This window comes from Taudactylus pleione, unplaced genomic scaffold (genome assembly GCF_031769625.1).
Source record: "Taudactylus pleione unplaced genomic scaffold, aTauple2 ptg000366l, whole genome shotgun sequence".
Taxonomy (NCBI): Eukaryota; Metazoa; Chordata; class Amphibia; order Anura; family Myobatrachidae; genus Taudactylus; species Taudactylus pleione.
Window position 1 is genome coordinate 3,663,587 of NW_028284767.1, and position 23,891 is coordinate 3,687,477.

General features: G+C 44.3%; 1 protein-coding gene across 1 annotated transcript in view; it reads left to right on the forward strand.

The window, feature by feature from the left end:
- Nucleotides 1-23,247, forward strand: part of IZUMO1 (izumo sperm-oocyte fusion 1) — an 88,944-nt gene extending 65,697 nt beyond the window's left edge. Inside the window, exons 9-12 of the mRNA XM_088444475.1 lie at nucleotides 3,780-3,880; nucleotides 16,119-16,263; nucleotides 20,902-21,073; nucleotides 23,142-23,247. Of these exons, the coding sequence (XP_088300601.1) occupies nucleotides 3,780-3,880; nucleotides 16,119-16,263; nucleotides 20,902-21,073; nucleotides 23,142-23,238 (515 nt within the window). The 3' untranslated portion in view covers nucleotides 23,239-23,247. The remainder of the gene's footprint in view (nucleotides 1-3,779; nucleotides 3,881-16,118; nucleotides 16,264-20,901; nucleotides 21,074-23,141) is intronic.
- Nucleotides 23,248-23,891: the final 644 nt, after the last annotated feature.

The following is a 23,891-nucleotide window of genomic DNA, read 5'->3' on the forward strand; positions in this document are numbered from 1 at the left end:
TCACTTAGTCTTATAGTGATGGGTGATAATGATCAATTACAGGTGAGAACCACAACATTTAACTAACTAACACAACATTGAATTAACTCATTAGTGTCGCTTTAAAGTAACCCATTTGTTGGGGATTCTCCACCACTTGTGCATTAATGGAGATTTCTAGATTATCCTTCACATATATGAGCAGTATAAAAATGGGAATATCCATAAAACGATACATGTATATATATATACAATATTAACGTAACCATGTATACATTTTAGTGTGAAAAAATACATATAAAAAAGTATAAAAATATTGATAGAATAAGATAGGAGAAATAACAATAAGAAAAAAAGTAAATACATGATGGTAAATACACAGAAATATATATATATACAGGTTGAGTCTCCCATATCCAAAATGCTTGGGACCAAGGGTATTTTGGATATCGGAATATTCAGTATTTTGGAATATTTGCATACTATAATGAAATATCTTGGGTATAGGACCAAAAACTAAACACAGAATGCATTTATGTTCTATATACACCTTATGCACACAGTCTGCTTGTCATTTTATACAATATTTTTAATAATTTTGAGCATCAAAAAAAGTTTGTGTACATACATGAAATTAATTTATGTTTCATATACACCTTATACACACAGCCTGAAGGTTATTTTATACTGAATTTTAATGATTTTGTGCTTTAAAAAAAGTTTGTGTACATTGAACCATCAGAAAGCAAAGGTTTCACATTTCAGTCATACTAAAAATATTCTGCAATTCGGAATATTCCGTATTTTGGAATATTTGGATATGGGAGACTCAACCTGTACATGTGTATACACATAAGAATGCGTACACACATATGATCTAATAAGATGAGTGTCAATATAACAAATGTGTTGAAAAAAAGAGGATCATAAACCTAAAGAAAGACATAAGAAAACATAAAAAAGTGACATCTGATCTGACTAGTTAGTCTAATGAGCCCCAATATGCAAGAAGGGGGGAGGACAACAGAATCAATATTTTTATACTTTTTTATATGTATTTTTTCACACTAAAATGTATACGTGGTTACGTTAATATTGTATATATATATATACATGTATCGTTTTATGGATATTCCCATTTTTATACTGCTCATATATGTGAAGGATAATCTAGAAATCTCCATTAATGCACAAGTGCTGGAGAATCCCCAACAAATGGGTTACTTTAAAGTAGGGATGTGCAGGCTCGGATTTACTCGGTTCTTATCGCCTCTTTACCGCAAATTCGGATTTATTATATTGGCTATCCAAAACACATGATAGGCGATAGCCAATAAAATGCAGTTTTGAGATCCGAGTAAATCCGAGCCTGCACATCCCTACTTTAAAGCGACACTAATGAGTTAATTCACAAATGTTGTGGTTCTCACCTGTAATTGATCATTATCACCCATCACTATAAGACTAAGTGATGAGAATGGGAGCTTTTACCTCTGAGGAAACGGCCAGTATACCAGAGCTGAGAAACGCGTTGGTGGCTCCCTATTACCATCTGATGAACAAGACGTACTTTGTTTCACAATCCCACGGCAGCCAGGCAAGTGAGAGACCATCTCCGGAGGCGTTATCTACACGCACGTTCCAGCACAGCTACATGCTGATTCTACACTACGGCTGCATATTTACCTGAACTTAGGTAACCTCCAGTGCACTCTGCCACTCAGTGGGACACTGCTTACTCCCAGAGCGGCACACTCTCTTCCCAGCCGCTCCACCCACAAACTACGGCATCACCACGAGCTGCACTGCCCGTCTATCCACTAAGGTGGTTCAGTCCCGGCCGGGACATCACAACTGATACACAGTGTACTGCTCCCCACCACCAGATACCGAAGGATTTTTTTCTTCAATCAGTGAGTAAGCTAGCACAACCTCTCAATAATTGGTTGTGCAAGCTCCTTTTTTTACACATCATATGAGACCTGTGAGACATTTATGATCCAAATCAAGTCGCTACTGTCTCCAATTGTTGGATGATCTATGTACAGTTCTACGCTAAGTCTCTTTTGTTACCTTAGAAGCTATGAAGATTAACTTTGTTTGATACCTTCATACTTAGGGACTTATATCACAGTATCCCATACATTCACATTTTTTTATATTTTGTCGTTTTTATCAATTTTTATTAATCTTTGCTGTGTATTTATTTGAGTATATTTGCTGATTTATACTAGATGTACATCTATTTATATATATATATATATATATATATATATATATTTTCAACCTGTTTAGGTATTTTATGTTAGAGAGACAATAAATGTGTTTTAAATTATCTTTTTAATTTTTATGTGTACTGTAGTTATCAATCAACTAGCGCTCCCACAATGGTTTTGTCTTTCTTCCTCAAATTCTTTTGGGGTCTGCCTACCCCAATAGTGGTGAGCTGCATCTTGATTGTACTACTTAGTACTTCTGGAGCGCCTGAATTTTTGTTTGTGTATTTTTGCATTTAATTAATGATGAATAGGCCCCTAAATGACAACAAATATGCAAGAAAGCTTCCAGTGATATTTGTTATGCAGGCACATGTCTGCAATGTGGAGTTGGACACAACTGTTTATCACAGTATCACGCTATGTGCTTACTATGTTTTGTGATCTATACATGATTGTTACAGTCGTGATCTGTGGATGTTCAAGTTACCTCAGAAAAGCATAGTTTTTATTGCACTTTGGTAAGCAGGCACCTTTATTTGCTCACAGTAAATGTATGCATTTATCTGTACTACACTATATTGTTTTCTGTTGTTTTTTTTTTCTTTTGCTTCTTTTTACATTTTGATACAGCAGCACTTTATATACTGAACCTTGAATATCTTGATCACTTTATGTTGTATCATTATTACACCATACTGTATTGTTTTATCACCTCCTTTGGTTCCACATGTGATACTGGAAGTCAAAGCTGGAGGTCTAAAGAAATTGAGCAACTATAGTAGTAATAAGCTATATACAGTTCGTTTTAGCCAGTTTCTAGTATGTGTACATCTTTAAAATGCCTATTCTATGTGTTGCAACACTAGAGGGCACCATTTCTATACATAACTCACAAGCTCTGGTTTGTAGTTGAACACAGTGTAAATAATTTCATTCAATTCATCAAGGGGCCTATTCAACATCACTTAATTTTTACAAAAGCAGGTGAAAATGAAAATTTTCACCTGCAATTGTAAAAATTAAGTATTCGGGCCTTTCATCAATAAAGTAAAGCAGGATAAATCACAGATATCTCCTACTTACCTTCCTTTTGCGGAATGGGCCACTGTCCCCATACTAGTATGGGGACAGACTTAATCAAGCTCCGAAAATACAATACTTTCAGAGCTTGACTGCGGGACAGCTGATTTTGCATCAGCTGTCACCGCATCGGAGCAATGATGAATTGCTCTGGAATCCGGGGCGAGTTAGAATGTTAATTATCGGGGTCCGTTCGTACCCCAATAATTTAACAGCATGAATAGGCCCCCAAATCTCTAAATTAATTCTCAAGCTGGACACCATATATATACCATATATATATATATATATATATATATATATATAGGGCATAACTTCATTTGTGGATGAGCATATCTTTTATATTTCCTTAACATCACCTACAGTGTCTTTGGTATTCTAAGACTTGTAATACACTATTTACATTTACTAATTAGGCACTGTGAAGGGAACGTACGGTGAGTGCATAGCCTGTTTTGTGATCTGGTTAAAGTATGCATTATTTTATGTCTTTTTGTGTAGAGAGAACCATGGAAATTCAAGAAGACGATGATCTGATCTTGGACTGCACTTTAGTGTGGCATGCAAAATTGGAGGATAAATATCAATATGTGTTCTATAAGGTATTATAGCCACAAACAGTACTGATAGGAAGAGAAAGAAAGGTCTAGGGATTATCCTCCTGCTGCTTACTTTTATTCATTGATATTCTTAAGTCCCTCTCTTCCCACTTTTGAATTGTTTATGTTGTCTGTTGGAAGTGAATAGGATCAGTTTATATTGACTAAAAGAAGAGTACAAAATCAATTAAATGGAATTAATTAAATGCATTATAGATGACAGGACAGTAAAGTAAATGTAAGTTCACATTTATAAAGGCTGATGAAATGTGAGATCGACCACAGTGACACTAAATATGGGAATTTCTCTTGCAGCAAGGCTGGGGAACACTGGACAATGGGTTTGTAGGTTGGGGATGGAGCTGGCACTTAATGAAACTGTAGCTTTAAATCCTAAAATCCTCCCCCCTGCAATCCCACAATTCAAAGTGCTTCAAGAAGTAGGGAACATTTTGGAGGGCTGCTATGCAGGCTTTTGTTGTAGCTTTAGGTTTTTCTTTGAGTTTTTAGCTAGGTCCCTGTGTGCTGCTTTTAGCAGTGCACAGACCGAGCGAGGCGGCAGTGGCTCTGTGTGGTTGGTTGGGCAAGCAAGGGGGGGGCGCAGTGGGGACCCCCCCCCCACAGCACTCCGGTCTCTGATGACTTATTAGAGGGTGCGGACCCGGATGGCGGCCGCCATCTTGCCGGGTTTTTGCGGATGCTCCCCTCACAGACGAGCAGATGGTGCGCACGTGCTAACGGGCTGCCTGTGTGAGCCGGGCTTGACCTGAGTTTTCCCCACTACTGGGAAGTACTCCAGGTCTGGAGAGTGCGAAGATGGAGGGGGCGGAGCTTCCAGCGCTGCTCTCTCCCTCCTGCAGCGGCATGGGCTACAAGCCCTGCCTTCACCCACAGACTGCAGGGACTGCTAGTTCTACTGCACTTAATAGGAAGCTCAACTTGTCTCCCCTGTAGCTTTGGATGTTGCCTCCTGGAAGGCCATGTACTGCATACTTATAAATGTGTTAACAGCTTATGTCTGAGCAGCCTATGCCTGAGCAGGTTGGGTATGATATGCCGACGCTGGAAGCCCAATGGAGTGAAATCCTGACAGGGGCAGTAAATACCCTAACCCTTCCCCTCACTTGGTGGTGCCTAACCCAAACCGCCCGGGGGGTGCCTATACCTAACCTTGCCCTGGTGGTGCCCAACCCTAACCCCCCCTTCCCGTACCCTAAACCTAACCCTCCCAGGTGGGTGCCTAACCCTAACTTCCCCTCCCCACAGCTAATCCTAACCTTTCCCAGGAGGGTGCCTAACCCTAATCTCCCTCCAGGGGTGCCTAAACCTAACCCCCAGCCCCGGGCTAAGTATCATAATTACCGGTCTCCTTACATTTGGGTTGGTGGGGGGATTCTGTCCGCCGGCATATTCAATGTAGCCTGTCTGAGTTGCCTCTGTAGGCTATGTATTAGCTGCTTTTCATTTCTTCCTGCTAATTTGCCTTTAAGTAAATCACACCTGCTGGTTTTGGTTGCTATGGGCAGCACATACGGCGTAATGGTTAGTATTAATGCCTCACCGCACTGCGGTCGAGGGTTCGATTCCTGCTATAGCCCTAAATGTGTGGAGTTTGTATGCTGGGATTATTGTTACAGCCCTGTGTGGAGTTTGTGTGCTGGGATTATTGTTACAGTCCTAACTGTGTGGAGTTTGTATGCTGGGATTATCGTTGCAGCCCTAACTGTGTGGAGTTTGTATGCAGGGCTGTTACTGTGTTTTGGGCGATGTTGTCTCTCATGCACCGGGTAACATGCAGTTGCCCCTCGGGTGCCCTAGGTGTATAGGGTCCGATGACGAGCAGGCATCCGGTGTGCTGCATCCAATTGGGTCGGACCTGCATGTCCGCCCTGGTTGCTGGTTGCGCTTTACAGAGAGACCAAGTTCACACTTGGGTATTCCCTCATCTCTGTCGAAGGCCTATTCTCCTCTATAGGGTTAAGTTCCCAGCTACGGTATGTCCCGTTCGGACTCCGTGCTTTGTGGCGTCAGGATTTAAGACAGGTTCCTCTCTTTTGGCACGCTGTCTATAAGGGTGAGGATCTACTGTCCTTTTCGCCTCATTGCTGCTGTGTGCCACTCTCTAGGCAGTTTAGATATGGATTTCCAAGCTGTGACACTGGGTCTGTCCAAGTTGGCGACAGAAAGTCATTCCTTTCTCTTCGGCAAATCTCTCCGATTTCATCAGAGAGGTCTAGGAGACGTCCAATTAAGAGGTCTCCTCGCACATTTGCTTCCACAGATAAGGTATCCAAGTGGAAACACCTCCCATGGTTAATGCTGTGACACCTGTTTAGCTCAGTACATGCCCCTTCCTGTTTGGGGTTCAGCGTCCTTTTTTGCCCCGAAAGACCCTTGGTCTCTGTGATGCACATGCACATTGATTACAATATCTTCTGTTTGGTAAGGACTTTCTCTTTTAGCCAGAACTGGATACCATATTCCCCACTGGTCGGGAACGCACTTTTCTTCCGGAGGCTGTACCTCCCGGCAGGGTTCGTGTTTCCAGGGTTTTTATCTTCTTTTTGGGGTGGTGCATCCTTGGCAGGTCAGTCTGCCACAAGACAGACCTTCCTCAGCAGGGCTTCGGTTTCCAGGGGCAGTTTTTCTATTACCACTCGCCATTTTGGGGACACGTCTCCTGGAAAGCCTAGTGCCTAATGGGCTATCTATCTCTCTCTCTACCCAGTTTGCTTGCAAGTGGTAGGGCGGTTGCTCCAGTTCAAGGACCATTGAGGAAAGTCTTCAGACACCTGGGTGCAAGGCATCATTCAATATGGTTCTATCTTTGACCATGGAGGTCCGCCACCAGGGCGTTGTTTTTTTGTTTTTCAACATTGCTCTTCCCAGGAAGCGACGTACACAGTGCCATTGGACAGTGCTATCACTCCACTCCTCTCAGCCGGCAGTTTTTGCTCCAGTTCCACCGCAGGAATGGAAATTGGAGTTCTATCTCCTTCCTAGTCAAATTCTGACCCCTCATTATGGCTGATCTAGTCTCTTAGTGCCTTCTACACCAAGGGGTGGGTAGATCAGTTTCCATGAGCTCTCTAAGATCAGGGATCCACAGCACGGTAGTCAACAAATCCTCACTAGACATTTGAAACACGTAACTTCAGGTTCCATTTTGGAAAGGTCGTTGTTCTTCCTCGACGCTGGGCCTGATTCAGCAAGGAATGCACAGGACAGAACGCACGCACCCGGCTGCTGTGAGAATATGCTAATCAATGCATATACACTGAGACCGCAGCACAACATGCAGACACCCAGCCCTATATGAAGCCTCCCATCTCCCTTTACAGAGCCTGTTCAGTACACAAGATAGCGTAAACATTGCAAACATAGAGAGCCATCGACCACATTTGCATAATAGTGGTTGACGAGGCCTCGCGAAGGATCTTGGCAACTTCCTGTGTGCACTGAGTCTCATCACTGCATCTGTTGCTGCTTTGGCTTAATTATGGATGCCCCTAAAATGGCGTCCCAACGCACAGGCACGCCTGCATTCGCACGCCCACCCCGTCACCACCCAGAAATGGCACTTCCTGTCAATCATTATCTGTAATGGCCTGTGTACATGCTGCATGTAGTCTGCGTACGCTTACCCCATCACACTGGCTAGTTAGCGCATGCACAGTGCGATGCATATGCATGCACAGAACAAAACCATCGGCCAAGTGCGTGCATTCTCTCCTGTGCATTGCTTGCTGAATCAGGCCCTCTGTTACTTGTCTGTTCCGGGCCCTACCATTCGATGGAGCCCCAGCTCCGTGTGTTGCAACATAATAAGGTCGGTGCTGCCACACGTATTGTGAAGGATACTTCGGCTTCACAGTTACGGACATTCCTAGGTCGCTTGTTTCAAGCACTTTCAGAGCAGTGCTGTATCCTGACTTTTGCAAGGTCTCCCTTGTCTGCACCTTCAGTTCTGGAGGTGGCCTTCGACGCCTCTCTCCAGCAGCGTTTTTCTTGTGGTGAACAAGAGATGAACCCTACCGAACTTGGTCTTAAAAGGTCGGTCAGTGCCTCGTCCATCGACCTTGTGGAATTTTCAGTATTTGGGCATGATGGTCTCCACGTATGGACCGTCCAGTGGACCAGGTTCTACTCATGGGAGGTCCAGTGGGTAATTCTCCAAACTAGGAAGGGTTGCTTGACATCCCTCTCATCTTGGTTTCTCGTTTTGTTTGCATGCTCGTTACGCTTAATTTTTGGAGGGTTTCCATTCTTCTCCATGTTCAGTCCTCGGTCCTTCCAGGTTGGCTCATTGTGACCACTGGTGTGAGTCTCCTGGGGTGAGGTGCTGTGCTTTTTCGGCTCCGGGCCTTGGGTCACCATCCACAACAGCTCGGCAGAGCGATAGGCTCGAGCTCCAAGCCATCTTTCAGGCTCTTTTGGAGATCTTGACTGTCTTCATCAGCCGGCCGAACACAGTCTGTCGAACAATGACCCGGCAGTGGCATATGTACGTCATCCAGACAAGAGCATAGCGGCGATGGTGGAAGCAGCCAGAAGTCTTTCCTGGGCATAGACCTTTGTTCTGACTCTCTCAGCTGTGGTTATGTCGTTAGTGGGAATTTGGACGCCGGCTCCCTCAGAAGAACCACATTTCTCCCAGGGCAGTGCTTTCACCTTCCACTGGTCTTCCTACTGTTTGTTCAGATGTGAGGCCCTCCATGGGGGGCATCTCATGGCCTCTTCACAAGTTTTCCAGGCTCCAGAGTTTTGTGTGTGATCCGGTTATCCGCTGGCTACCACGGAGGATACTTTGACTATTCTGTGGAGTTTTTCATCTACAGCATCTGTTTCCGCTGGCCCCATGGTTCTCTCAGGCTTCACAAATGAGGGTAATACTATGGGCTCCAGGCTGGCTACACTGGTCATTGTAAGTGGTCATTCTCCTACGGTCAGTAGGTCCGGGGGGCATCTTCCACTTTGTCCAGACCTGCTGCAACAAGGCCCATTTTTTACAAGGGCACTTTCCTCGGTTTGTTTTCATGACCGGACTTGTGTGACCGAGCATAAGAAGCTGCAGATTTTTCTCTCTTGGTGGTCCATATCAGGCTGCGAGCCCCGACACCGTTTCCATCTCATACTCACCACAGAGTTTGAAAACTTTACCTCTTGTGGTGTAACCATTTCCCGTTTTCGCACCTCATGTTTCTTGGCCATCCTTCTGGAAGGTTTGGAGGCCAGTTGTGACTATACAGGTTTAGATCCTGTCATTTTCTTTCCAGCGGCATCTGGCTTTTCTTCCAAGGGTCCAAACCATATTTAAAAGGTGTGCTGCATATTCAGGCACTGTTTCATCTGCAGGTGGAGCCTAAATCTTAATCTAGTCATACTGCCTTTCATTCAGGCTCCATTGGAAGTCGTTGCGTTCTGTGTATCTTCAGCTAGTTGCTTGGAAGCCGGTCTTCCTTATGGCTGTTGCCTTCCCTCAGCATAGTTCCTTGTTTAGGGTTTGCAAGCCACCTTTTCTTGTCTTCCATGAAGATTGTGCAGTTCTCTGTACAGTTTGACGTTCCATTCGACACTTGTTTCGGCCTTGTGTTTGCACCAGGATATTGTCCGTCCAGTTCCTCCTTCTTCGGCAAATTCCCAGGAATGGGATGATCTGGCTTAGCTCTGCAGATTTCCTTGGACATGTCTTCTTTTGAGCATTGGATCAACTCGATCCTCACTTAAGCCTATTCCGGAGCAGGGTGACCGCCAACAGACTGGGTGTCAGCACCTTCCAATAAGGTGGTGGCAATCTCATGCGTTGATGCAGGACTTTATCAGCACAGGTCCGTTGTGCGGCTACCGGGTCCCCTATCTGCACGTTTGCTCTTTTTTCCATTTTCATGTGTTTTTGCTTACGACGGCTCCCACTTTGGGTGTACAGTTCTCTGGTCAGACAGCCTGAGCGTTCCCGCCCCTGGGGGCGGCTTTTGAACATCTCATTGTCCAGTATTCCCCTGCCTTGCTGTAAGAGAAAATAGGATTTTAGTCAGCTTACCGTTGAATCCTTTTCTCCGAAGCAAACTGGGGAACACTGTGATCCCTCCCTCATGCTCAGTTGTGCGAGGTTTTGGTTCTTGCTCATCTTTTTTTCCCTACTGGTTCGGTTGGTTGTTCTAAACAGTTTCACAAGGTTCCTGCTATTCCTCTCCGGACTTTTTTAACCACTTACCTAATGATTTTTTTTATAGGCAACATCGGTCAGAAATTGTCAGGGTTTTTTTATGTAAATAATACAGTTTAAAAAGTATTTTAAAAAATATATCTAAATATCTAATTGAAAAAATATATAGCTATGGGGAGTGTCTCACACCACCCGTGTCCAGGCCCCTATTATAAAGTCAGTTTGCACCCCTTTTTTTTTTTTTGAATGGGTATGTAATGCCAGCTGTCGGGATACCTCTTGTCAGAATAATGACAGCGGCATCCTGATGGTCGGGTAAGTATACTTACCCTCCTCCCCCTAACCCTCCCTTCTTGTAGCCTAACCCTCCGCACCCTAGCCCTCCCCGTTAGTGTCTAAACCTAACCATCCCCCTTTAGTTCCTAACCCTAAGCCTCCCAGTGGTGCCTAACCCTTGCGATTAAGATAGGTGTCAGTATTTCGATGCCTATCTTAAGTTCCGTGTCGGGATTTGGGTGTCGGTATTGAAACCGGCGGCATCGCAGCTGCCAGTCTCATAACTACATCCTGTTTTTACACCCTCCTCCCCCATCACTAGTGTCATTTTTTTATTATTCATTTATCCCCCCCCCCTTTCCAGATTATATCCATCCTTAACACTCCCTGGAACCAACCCTCCTTCCCCTGCACCTTCATGCAGAGCGCTATCTACCCCGGCGGCTGCTTGTCTCTGGAGCCTCCAGGTATAAACGGGGAGGGCAACGCTGACTTACACGGCGGCTCCAGAGATAAACACAGGGGAAGGGTGGCGGTAGTTTCCCCAGCAGCTGCTGCTCTCTGCAGCTACCGGGTCTAAACAGGAAGGACAGCGTGCCAATGGCTAGGCTCTTTGGAGCCGATGAGGTATATATGGGGGGAGATGGGGGAAGCGCTGGCTTCTCCGCCGGCTGCTCCTCCTTGCAGCCACAGAAAGGGGGGTGCCCCGGGCTGCCCAATCACTGCTGGCCACAGTGATTGGGACACACTGGGGGCGGAGTAACAGCTGCAGAGGGGCTGGGAGGTCCCACTGGGATTGGCTGCTAGGGGAAGATCATCTTCCCACAGCCACACAGTGGGCGTTTCTGACTGGTCACATCAGATGCGACCATGTCAGGGAAAGCCCAGCCTGGTGTGGTCGCATCTGATGCGACCATGCCAGGCAAGTGGTTAAAGAAGTACTGGAATTGTGGGATTGCAGGGGGGAGAAGCTTAGGATTTAAAGCTACAGTTTCATTAAGTGCTAGCTCCAGTCCCAACCTACAATCCCATTGTCCAGTGTTCCCCAGCCTGCTTAAGAGAATAGAATTAAACGGAAAGTTGACCAAAAATCCTATTATTAGTGTCAGCAGGGGCATAACTAGGTATTTGAAGGCCCCATAGCAAAAGTTTGTAAGGGCCCCTATGTACCACCCATTGGTGAAAATGTATATAACACAGATGTTCCCAAACTTGGTCCTCAAGGCACCCTAGCGGTCCAGGTTTTAAGGATAACCATGCTTGGGCACAGGTGACTTAATACCTTGGTCTTTTGCTTTAACCATATGTGCTCAACAATGGATATCCTTAAAACCTGGATTATTAGGGTGCCTTGAGGACCAAGTTTGGGGATCTCAAGGAAGATTGGCCCCCCTCACCTCTGGTCCCCATAACACATGCACCCCTTGCACCTATGGTAGATACGCCCATGAGTGTCAGCATACCAAAGCATAATTCTGCCACCTCTGGTCTGGATCTCAGCGTAGAGAGAGGAAAAAGATTATTTGTTTGAATCTGAAATTTGTACACAATTTTATTTATGTGAACCACCCCACCCCCTCCCCACACAAGCTAATGTCTATGGGGTCAGTGCCCAATGGAATCCTGTGGTGGAACCAACCAGGAATGGGGACTTGGTTACAAGGGAGCACTTGACACTCCTGAGTAGGAGAAAGTTGTTTATAAACACCTTTTTTTTGTTAAATAGTACAAAATATAGTTTAATTTTCAGTGATATACAGGTAGTAATAATGTACTATATGACCACAGTATACAGTCTGTTCACCATCTCTTAGCATACTTTTTGTTAGTTAAATAAATACTGCAATAGGTGTTTTAACTAATTGACTTAGTCAGGTCCATAAATATTGGGACATTGACAGAATTTTCAGATTTTGGCCTCTATTCACCACCACAATGGCTTTGAAATGAAACAAACAAGATGTGATTTAACTGCAGACTTTCAGATTTAATTTGAGGGTAATTACATCCAAATCAGGTGAACGGTGTAGGAATTACAACGGTTTCTATATGTGCCTCCCACTTTTTAAGTGGCCAAAAGTAATGGGACAAACTAAACAATCCTAAATCTAACTTTCACTTTTTAATACTTTGTTGCAAATCCTTTGCAGGCAATTACAGCCTGAAGTCTGGAACGCATAGACATCACCAGATGCTGGGTTCCATCCCTGGTGATGCTCTGCCAGGCCTCTACTGCAAATGTCTTCAGTTCCTGCTTGTTCTTGGGGCATTTTCCCTTCAGTTTTGTCTTCATCAAGTGAAATGCATGCTCAATTGGATTCAGATCAGGGGATTGACTTGGCCATTGCAAAACATTCCACTTTTTAGCCTTAAAAAACTCTGGTTGCTTTTGCAGTATGCTTCGGGTCATTGTCCATCTGCACTGTGAAGCGCTGTCCAATGAGTTCTGAAGCATTTGACTGAATATGAGCATATAATATTGCCCGAAACACTTCAGAATTCATTCTGCTGCTTTTGTCAGCAGTAACATAATCAATAAATACAAGGAAACCAGTTCCATTGGCATACATGCCCATGCCATGACACTACCACCACCATGCTTCACTGATGAGGTGGTATGTTTTGGATCATGAGCAGTTCCTTTCCTTCTCTTCTCTTCCCATCACTCTGGTACAAGTTGATCTTTGTCTCATCTGTCAATAGGATGTTTGTTCCAGAACTGTAATGGCTTTTTTAGATGTTGTTTGGCAAACTCTAATCTGGTCTTCCTGTTTTTGTGGCTCACCAATGGTTTGCATCTTGTGGTGAACCCTCTATATTCACTCGTTCACTCTTGTGAAGTCTTCTCTTGATTGTTGACTTTGACACATATACATCTACCTCCTGGAAAGTGTTCTTTATTTGGCCAACTGTTGTGAAGGGGTTTTTCTTCACCAGGGAAATAATTCTTTTGTCATCCACCACAGTTGTTTTCCGTGGTCTTCCGGGTCTTTTGGTGTTGCTGAGCTCTCCGATGCGTTTCTTTCTTTTTAAGAATGTTCCAAACAGTTGATTTGGCCACACCTAATGTTTTTGCTATCTCTCTGATGGGTTTGTTTTGATTATTCAGGCTAATGATGGCTTGCTTCACTGATAGTGACAGCTCTTTGGATCTCATATTGAGAGTTGACAGCAACTGATTCCAAATTCAAATGTCACACCTAGAATAAACTCCAGACCTTTTACCTGCTTAATTGATAATGAAATAACGAGGGAATAGCCCACACCTGTCCATGAAATAGCTTTTGAGTTGATAGTCCCATTACTTTTGGCCCCTTAAAAAGTGGGAGGCACATATTGAAACTGTTGTAATTCCTACACCGTTCACCCGATTTGGATGTAATTACCCTCAAATTAAATCTGAAAGTCTGCGGTTAAAGCACGTCTTGTTTGTTTCATTTCAAAGCCATTGTGGTGGTGAATAGAGGCCAAAATCTGAAAATTCTGTCAATGTCCCAATATTTATGGACCTGACTGTATACTTAAAGGAGATGTCTAGTTTTGTCCAATCATCCCCTTTTCTCACCTGCTACCATGTAATCATGCTATCATTCAAAAAAATTTAACCCTTATAGTATATTACCTAAAGCTAATGAGCAAACTGTGCAGGAAAATCAATCCATAAAATCAATCATATTCAATAGTGCTGAACATGGATAAATGACTATACAGAGCGTTCTTTATCTACTGTATGTTACCTACTTTATTCTTTTATTTCTTGAAGATGGATCTTGAATATGGTTTTGCGACTTTTATGAGACAATTTGGCACAATAAATTACTGAAGACTATACTAACTCATATGTATCCTCAGGGTCATCCTTAGAAATAATATATATGATTAGTAAAATGACACTATACTGCAAAATATGTACACCGATACTGATAAACTGCATGCTTCCCACTAATAGTGTACAAACCGTGTAGCTTCACAAGGCTGTGTTTGGGACTAACATGCATCCTAACCACAGGTTTAGGGCATTCGATTTAGTGTTACGGCTTGGGCTATTTATTTTAGGTAAGGACAATGGCCACAAACCGCTTAGAGCCTGGGCTGAGGTTATGAATTAGGCTAAAGACATCGATAGAATAAAGAACAGGACATTTATTTATATAGTACTAAAACATATTAAATACACAAAGAACTGAAATAAAATTACCCATCTTCAAGCAAAGGTTCTATCATCTAGATTCTAGAGCCTCCATTTCTAAGCAGCATGATCAATTCCTGGTTTACCTGGTAGCCACCGTCAAATGTCAATGTCACATTTTTATTAAAGTTGTTCTTAATTTGTATTATTTATTTTAAAGTAAGACTTTTTTGTTTTTTTGTTATATCTGTCCCCTGCAGGGGCATGTATACCCTCACATTTCCCAATAATGGATTTAAATCTAAAAGTTTAATTACATTTTCTTTTAAATAGCATACCTCACCCTAATCCACAGTAGCCATATGCTTGTTTGTATGACTGTTCCACTTTTTATTGTTTCTTTCTTTACTTTAATTGTTTTTAATTGTGTACAAAACCGGTTTCTGTTCCCTCCTTATGCTGGCCATACACGCTACCATTATCGGGACGATCTGCTAATTGTAGCGTGTGGGGGGGCGACCGAGGGTTAAATATTGCTCTGTCGGGCATGCTGGATTGTCCAGCATGCCCGTCCGATGCGATATTTCCCAGTAAACTGTCGGCCTCATCGGGCAGTGTATGCCCAGCGCAGCCGACAGACAGACATTTCCTGTGTTCCTTCCTACGGAAGGAACAGGGAAATGTCTCCTCCCCCGGGGGCGGAGCGCAGATGTCTGCCGAATACACTGTGGCAGCCGGCCAGATAAAATGTCTGTCGGTCTGACAGACATTTTATCTGGTAGTGTATGCCCAGCATTACACACTTCAGTTCTGCTCAGGTAAATCTATATTGGTTTTAACAGATAAAAAAATTATAGAGCTATAAAGGGAACATTCTTTTTTCTTGTCTTTCCATGCATCATCCTGTATTTTACCCCACAGCACAGATAAGATGGTTTATGAATAGTTGTTAAATTCCTCCAAGAATTTACCTGTACTGCTCCTGAACTCTGGAACTCTCTCCCCCTCCCTTTCAGACTCTCCACCTCTTTACAAAACTTCAAATCGGGATTTATCAAAGCCATCCAGCGCTCATCCTAACCCACTGCTCCATGCTCCTTGCTCACTGTCTCCCCCCTCTGTGTCTCCCTTGTCTGTCTGTGTCTCCCCTTTAGACTGCTAGGTCTCTTGAGCAGGGCCCTCTTCCATCATGTGCTTTTCCTCCCCTCACTTTTATCATCATCTTCTCCCCACTGCCTACAACAACACCTTTGGGTCCTGCAGCCCTGCTGCTTGTTTGGGTATTATGGGGTCTATTTACTAAGCAGTGTTAGGAGACAGAGTGAAAAGTGATAAGGTGCCAGCCAATCAGCTCCCAACTGTCATCTCACAGGCTGTGTTTAAAAAATGACAGTTGGGAGCTGATTGGCTGGCACCTTATCACTTTCTTATCACTTTTCACTCTGTCTCCTAACACAGCTTAGTAAATAGACCACTATGTGCTGATGCAGCAATGTTTATAAAACATCTCCTTGTCCTGCAATGTTGTGTACTGTAAGTCACTTTTTCCTTGTTTTGTTCATACTGTTTCTGTTTTTTGTACGTTGTAAGGTGCTGCAGGCCCCTTATGGCGCCATATAAGGATAATAATATAACACTATACAGTATTTACATTTACATTATTTTTCTAGAAGAGTGACCTATCTCCTATGCTAATGACAGAAGAGCCTTTCTTTGTGAAGAAAGAAGTGCAGATGAATGACTCTGACGTGTACATATGTCGTACACAATTATTGTCACGTATTCCAGTCAGCATCATTACATATAATGTAAAAGGTATGATCACTATGACAGTTCTGCAGAGTGCGTACAGAGCAGTGCAGGATTCACCTTTACTGTGCAAATAAGAGATTGAAGGACTGTTCACATAAGCCTGTACTATTAATATCACTTAGCTTTATGCTGTTTCATGAGATCTGTGTGATTTTACATTTTTTAAGAATTTATTGATGATTTTATATTTAAATATTGTGTATTAGGAAATTTATTAAAACTGACGTCTAGTGGTACAGTAATTACTACAGTCGGGCGTATTTATAATGGGTGCAGGGTGTGTGGTGCACATGGGCCCCTGAGTCCAGGGGGGCCCACGCCGCACACCCTGCACCCATATTTAGTTTATACTTACCCTTCCGCAGTCTTCAGAGTGCTGCTCTGTAGCGCCGGGCTGGCTCTGCAGATCAACAAAAATCACAGGGAAAATGGCGGTGGTCATTTTCCCGGGGACTCGCACATGCGCAGAAAAGATGTCCCCGGGAATAAGGCACAGACACCGTTTTCCCGGAGACCCGCGTATGCGCAGCAGATTCTTTCATGAAGCCAGAATCTACTGTGCTCTTTCTGCCAGAGAGTAGGGGGTCCAAACAGAGGCTGCACACATGCCCCCTCCTCTCTTAAACCGCCCCTGACTACAATATATCTGCAGGTGCAATCTGTTTTTTTTGTAGTTGTTTGGTGGAATACTAGTATACTAGTAGATTTACTCTGAGTGCAGCCAATATATATAGGTGTTTAATTTGAGTAATAGTCCAGTTTAAGTGCTTAAGGGCTCTATTTACTACAATCCGCATTGGCAATGAAGATTGTAGTGTGATATTACCGACTGAACTCGCATTGCGAATTCAGGCAATATCCAAGGGATTTACTAAAAATCCCTTGCAGGGACAGAGCTTGCAGTAAAGCTTTGTCCCTGCGAATCCCCTCCACAGCCTTATCACGGTTTTTTTGCAAAAAATACTGTGACAAGTGCCGACGTATGCGCCGACCGGCCGCCGCTGCTACCCCCAGCTGCGCTAAGCCCCGCCCCCGGCGCTAATCCTTGCCTCCCACGATTGCAGACTCCCCCACGCCACCCCCGCGACCCTCCCTCCTTTAATTGCACTTACCTGCATGATCCGGGCTCCGGTGATGTCCTCCATGCCTCCGGTCAGCTGACATCCCATACTGCACTGGGACCCGGTCACCTGATGACCGGGCCACAGTGCAGTATGGGAGACCAGCTGACCTGAGGGAGGACATCACCGGAGCCCCGAACTCCGGTTCCTGGACTCAGGTAAGTACATTTTTTTTTTACTATTTTTTTTTTTTTTGCAGTGTATCAGCGTGTGGTCTGTTTAGACTACACAGCTGATCACTGGGGCCGGCTCCGGGCTATGCTCTGCATGACAGAGTGGAGCAGGAGTCCGGTAACCGGGGGAGACCCTAGATAACACCACTTCCAGGTGGCGTTATTATCACAGGGCCTCCCCAGGTATTTTTTTCACAATTTATTTTTAGTAACTTGCACATAGATCGCATTTCCGATTACAATTATGGGAAATGCGTTCTGATTACTAAAATTAAGTGATACTTAGGGGTTGGAGAAGAATTTTATGAATTCTACTCCAACCAGTGCTCGAAGTGTGCCGGTATGCAATGGTATAGCATACCGGCACTTCCAGCACTAAAATTTATTTATTTTTTTCCAACTTGCAGGGACGGGTGGAGAGCCTCTGCCCGCTACTGTCAGTCACTGCCATCTCAGGAGGACAGCCCGTAAAGCCAGATGCACAAACATAACTGCGGATGGCTGTAGGGGCTGTGCTCCTGTGACAGCCTGTGAGCAGTCAGTGTGTGTCAGTCACTGTAAATGCCAGGCAGTATGGCGCCGCCCGCCCAGCCGTGCCTGTCCCCCCGCTTCTGCATGTCCCCTGCCCAGGGTCGTCCCTCATGATCGGCGACGTCCACCCTGCTTGCTGTCGTGGCGATAGCAGCCGCTACTCTCCGGCCCTGTAACAAGGTGGTGCCGCCGGCCGCCATCAAAGGGGAACTGCCGGGCCTGGAGTCCTGCGCCCATAGAGAGTGTGGGGCCCAGGTTTGAGCAGTGCAGATATGCACCATTAGCCAGTAAAAAACATCGCCGCTATTGGGATATCAAATATTTGGAGCTGACCGCAAGCCAATCAGAAGTGGCCACTCCTGATTGGCTGCCGGTCCATGAGGCGTTAGCTTGCAGCCGGCACCATATTTGACATCTAGACAGCGCTGTTTCTTACTGACTGCTGGTGCATATCTGCACCGCTCCCACCCGGGTCCCCAACTCCCTCCGGGCCTTCTGAAGAAACAAGGAAGTCAGGTACTGCTCTGCGTCCTTCCCTCCACCTAGTGCAAATAGTCTTCACTGCCCCCCCTTCCATCCAGCCTTTCCTGCCTCCCCTCTACTCCAGCCTGCTTTACCTTCCCTGACTCCCCCTCCCCAGTCCAGCCTACCCCTCCCCGCCGCCCCCTCCAGTCCAGCCAGCCTTTCCTGCCTCTGCAATCCCCGCTCTCAAGCCAGCCTTCCCTGCACTCCCCCCCCCCCCCCCAGTCAAGCCAACTGTCCCTGTGCCCCATTAAGGTCCAGCCTTCCATGCCCTGTGCCATCACCCCAGTCCAGCCTGCCCTGTGTCCTACCAGTCCAGCTTTCCTAGCCTTGTGCCCCCCATGTCCATCTTTCCCTGCACTGTGTACCCCCATTAAGGTCCGGGAGGGGGCCCTGCCTATTTTCTTAATACCGGTCCCCAGAATTTCTGATGGCAGCCCAACTGTAGCTGCGGCCGGTAACAGCCGCAAACCCCCGCTGCTGGCCAGCCGTCACCATCCCCAGACCCCCAGAGCATGCATTGCGGCTGCTGGCCAATAACAGATGCCACCCCCCATGGGCCATCAGCCCCCACTGCTGCCGCAGCCCCCCCCCTGCGCTAAGTCCGCTCAGCTGGGTGATGTGCTGCTCTTCCCTGTCAGTCCTGACTCCTGATAAAAGCAGAGGTAAGGTGGCACTTGCCGCAGCCTAATATTATGTCACAATGAACTTGTAAAAGAACATACTTTACTACATTGCTTTATACTGGTAGAGTGTTCAGTGGGCCTGATTCAGCACAGATCACAACTGCAACAGCGTACACAGACAGCCGATTGTTGCGTATAGTTCATGCACCGTAGTGCGCAACAGCAGCTTTATGATAACGCAGACTACAGAAAGCCATAGCAGAGTGAGTGACAGGTAGTCAGTGTTTGGGGGTGGTGACAGGGGAGTGGTCTGATAAACATGGGCGTGTCTATCCATATAAACACCTTTGCATGGGTGCATAAATTAGCTACTGTGACACCATACACAGCTTGTGTATTCACTCCGTGCGACGAGGTTAGCAATTTCTGAGTAAGGGCAGACCTTCTGTAATTGTGCGTGAGGGGATGATGTTTCCGATGTATACGCAGCACAGTATTATGGATGTGAGATGGGGTAGTGGGCGTATCTATGCTGGCCGTGTGACAGCTTGGCGATTGCAAACGTTAGCATATTTTTGCAGCAGACCTGCGTGTGCAATTGCAATAGCAATCCGTAGTGATCAGGCCAAGTGCAGGTGCAAACGGTGAGAGATGAAAGGATGGATGCATGACGCCCCCATTTTGAGTTGCCAGACCCCTCATGACACATAGCTATGCCCCTCATTATGCATGGCCATGCCCAATTTTTTTTTTTGCATCCCCATACCTCCACTTCAAAGTTCCCACTTCAACCACTGACTCCAACTGTAGTAACTTTAGGTGAAACTAAAATAATGTAAAAAGGGTGTGAAAACAGCCTTTTTCACTTTATTTTAGTAAAAATAATAATAATAATAAATAGAGCCCCAAGTCACCACTTTTCTATTGGAATCTGGTAACCAAAAAAGCTGACAGATTACATTATATAGAATTATTATAACATTATAAATAAGTTAGGCGTACCCTATAGATCGACACATGATTTGTCAGGAGCCAGCAACATATGATACCAGGCTCTCCAGCAGGAGAAGAAATCAGTGTCAAGGCCCCCATACATCAGAGATAGATTGCAGCAATTGTGCAATTTGCAATCGATTGTGTATAAAAATATTTCCCTTTTTCAATCGATTGTGGCAATTCTGCAATCGATTGAAAAAGGGAAAGATTCGGTACTTCCTCATCTTTGCGGTCCCCTGCTGGAGGTGCTAGTTACGCTACTTACGTATCTTCACTAGTCAGTGACGATACGTAAGTAGCATAAAGATGAGGAAATACCACTCGGCCCCTTGCGGGCACGGTGGCTCGCTTCGCTCGTCACAAGGATATATTCCCCCTCCGGATGGTAGGGAATGACGTTGGACACTGGCTGATCTTTAAGCTACTTACGTATCTTCACTGACTAGTGCAGATACGTAAGTAGAGTAACTAGCACCTCCAGCAGGGTGCCGCAAAGATGAGGAAGTACCAAAGATTTTTATACACAATCGATTGCAAATTGTACAATTGCTGCAATCAATCTCTGATGTATGGGGCCTTCAGACCACACCCTTAGGTGTTACTGCACACCTGGACTCCATCAGAATACACTGACACATGTTTTATTAACTTCTGTTATTCTCTTTCATGCAGTTGTGAAGATGGCAACTAAGGAGTACAAGCCCCGGCCAACATTGCCATACATTGCCCTTGTCACACCACATACAGCGGCTAGTTTGGATAGCGAGGAAATAATCAGCTCACGTGCCCAGATAGCAATTTTTGCCTGTGGCTTCTTCATCATCGTAGTCATTTCTGCCCTGAGGTATGTGCTGTATATCTAAAGCTAATTACAAATAATATAAATAGAGCTGTGAATTTAAATTTCTACACAAATTTCAGTCCTCACAGTGTTACTATGGGCTGGTAGTGAATTACCTATTGTTCACTACTCTGTTAGACAAAACACATACGGAATACAGTGGAGGTGACATCCATGTGCCACATGTTTTTACACTTTTTAAAAGCCGCCAACTGAAAATGAAAATGGCAATAAAATGGAATGCAAACCATGGCTGATTTTGTATTTAATATTATTGACTTTGCTGTGTTAAATCCTGTGGGCAAACCAACCAATGCTCAATTAAAGCTGCTGTGTACTGTTATGTGGCTTTAAGTCATAGCTTTACTTACTTCACATGTAATTTGTTCATTTAACTCTTTTGATGCCTCTATCAGAATCCTGAGGAAATTAATTGGCTTTTATATTGCAATTGGCAGCGTGCTATACATTTAAAGACGTATCAACCCTATTAATTACTTCAACTGTGATTTTCTTATGTGAATATATATTTGTAATGATTATTGCAGATATCATATGATATACATGAATGACACATATTCGTTAAATTGTTTAGGGTTCCCAAACTAGTTCCTCAAGTCATCCTAACAGCCAGGTTTTAGGGATATAAATGCTTGACCACAGGTGAATTAATTAGTACCTCAGTCAATTTGATTCAACCACCTGTGCTCAACCATGGATATCTCTAAAACCTGAACTGTTTGGGAGCCTAGAGGGCTGCGTTTGGGAACCTCTGTTGTAACTTAATTAGAGTGACGTGACATTCTATTTCTGCCATACCAATCAATGTGTACTTTGTATGAGCGCAATTTGCTATACATTCTTTTGTAATTGATTATATAGGAAAAATAGGCATTAAAAAGTAAAACCCAGGCCCTTACACAATTCTTACTTTTTATAGAATAGGTGTTGGCCCTAGAATGTTTACATACACTTTTAAAGGAATTACTGTACTGTAGCATTTCCCTGATTTCTTCTCTTCTAAATACTATAGGAGTAGCTTAACATGTTTCCTAAGCCATTATATTATTTCAGTGATGCTGCCTTTACAGAGGCTCAGTCAGATTCTGAACCACTAAGCCTGTCTAGCACTGATATGCTTTGTATAGAGCAGTGTTTCTGTAAGTGAGTGCATACAGTATATCAGCACTGGTTTGTGACATTTCCAGTATACCCACTGGATACAATATTTTCACCTGTGCTGCTCCCTACCTCTGGAACTCTCTACCTCTCCCTATCAGACTCTCCAACTCTCTACAAATCTTCAAACGGGCTCTCAAGGCTCACTACTTCAAAGCCTTCCAGCTCTCATCCTAACCTGCTGCTCCATGCTTCTTCCTCACAGTCTACCCTATCTTTGTCACCCCTGTCTTTCTGACCCTCCCCTTTAGAATGTAAGCTCTCATGAGCAGGGCCCTCTTCCCTCATGTGCTTCTCCTTCCCTCACTCATACGATCATCTACTCCAAACTCCCTACACTTGGTAGCTGATGCCCTGCTGCTTTTTTGAGTGTTAGGATCGTTATTGCAGCAATGTTTATAAACTATGTTCTTATCCTGTATTGTTTTGTACTGTAAGTCACTGTTTTCATGTTTGCTCATTTGTTTATGTACTTTGTGAGGCGCTGTGGAACCCTTGTGGTGTCATATAAATAAAGGTTAATAATAATAATATTAATAATAATAATAATAATAATAATAATAATAATAATAATAATATTGAAAAGTGTTGTCATGTAGATGTATTTTCCCACAAATATCTTGCCTGTTTAGGAATGGATAATGTGCCTGGTGCCACTGAGGGCTTTGGGGTTCCCCTAATACTGAAGGGTAACCTTGCCAAGCCATAGGCCATTTGAAGAAGCTCTGCAACATTTTGGGGGCATGGTTACTGTATGCCTGCCCAGCAAGCCTGAGCCCCAGAGAGTCTCGAGTACTGTACCCGCTCGACATCCTGCATATGCCTTTATGTAAACGTGACATTTATAATGTGGTAAATTAAACTATTGTTAACAATTTTTTTTCCCCCACAGTATCTATCTGTTCCAGAAGACGGAAATAATAAAAAAGAAAGATATGCAAAAACAGAAAGAATATATGGAAGAAATGCTACTATTATCCACCCAATAAATTAATTAAAACACACTTGGAAAATATTCTCCATAAGTGTGTTCATTTGTGTCCGGTATTACACATTTAGCTACTGATCTCTTTCCACATCAGCTGAATGTTTGGGTGGTTTGTGATATCATAATTGTGCATTACTTGTGTTTTGATGCCATCATATGACTAAAGGGGTTGGGTATGATATGTCGACAGTCATAATGTCAACATGGTCATAATGCCAACTTTGACCATGTCAACATTCATCAAGTAAACTGTGGTGAACTGTCAAAATGTTAGAATGCCGACATATCATCCCTGGTGGCCCAGCGGTGACTTACCTGCTCCCTGCAACGGCTCCAGTGGCATCTTCCGGTTTCCGGCGATTATGTGACTGTGACTCGGGCAGAACTATGGGAGACAATGGAGGCGTCTGCCGCCGGGCTACAGCTCTGAAGGGGCACCTCCTCCATTGTCCACAACATGTTCACCCCACTTAGGGTTGTAACTATGTACCCGGAGTGCACCGTCACGGCCGCCCAATACATGGCACCCCTTCCCGGCACCTGAGAAGCCACCATACACTAGTGGAGAGCTCCATGTTAGACCATCAGCTGCTGCCTTCATCCGTCTATATCCCATATGCATGCGTATTGCTACATTACAGTGTCAGCAGCTGT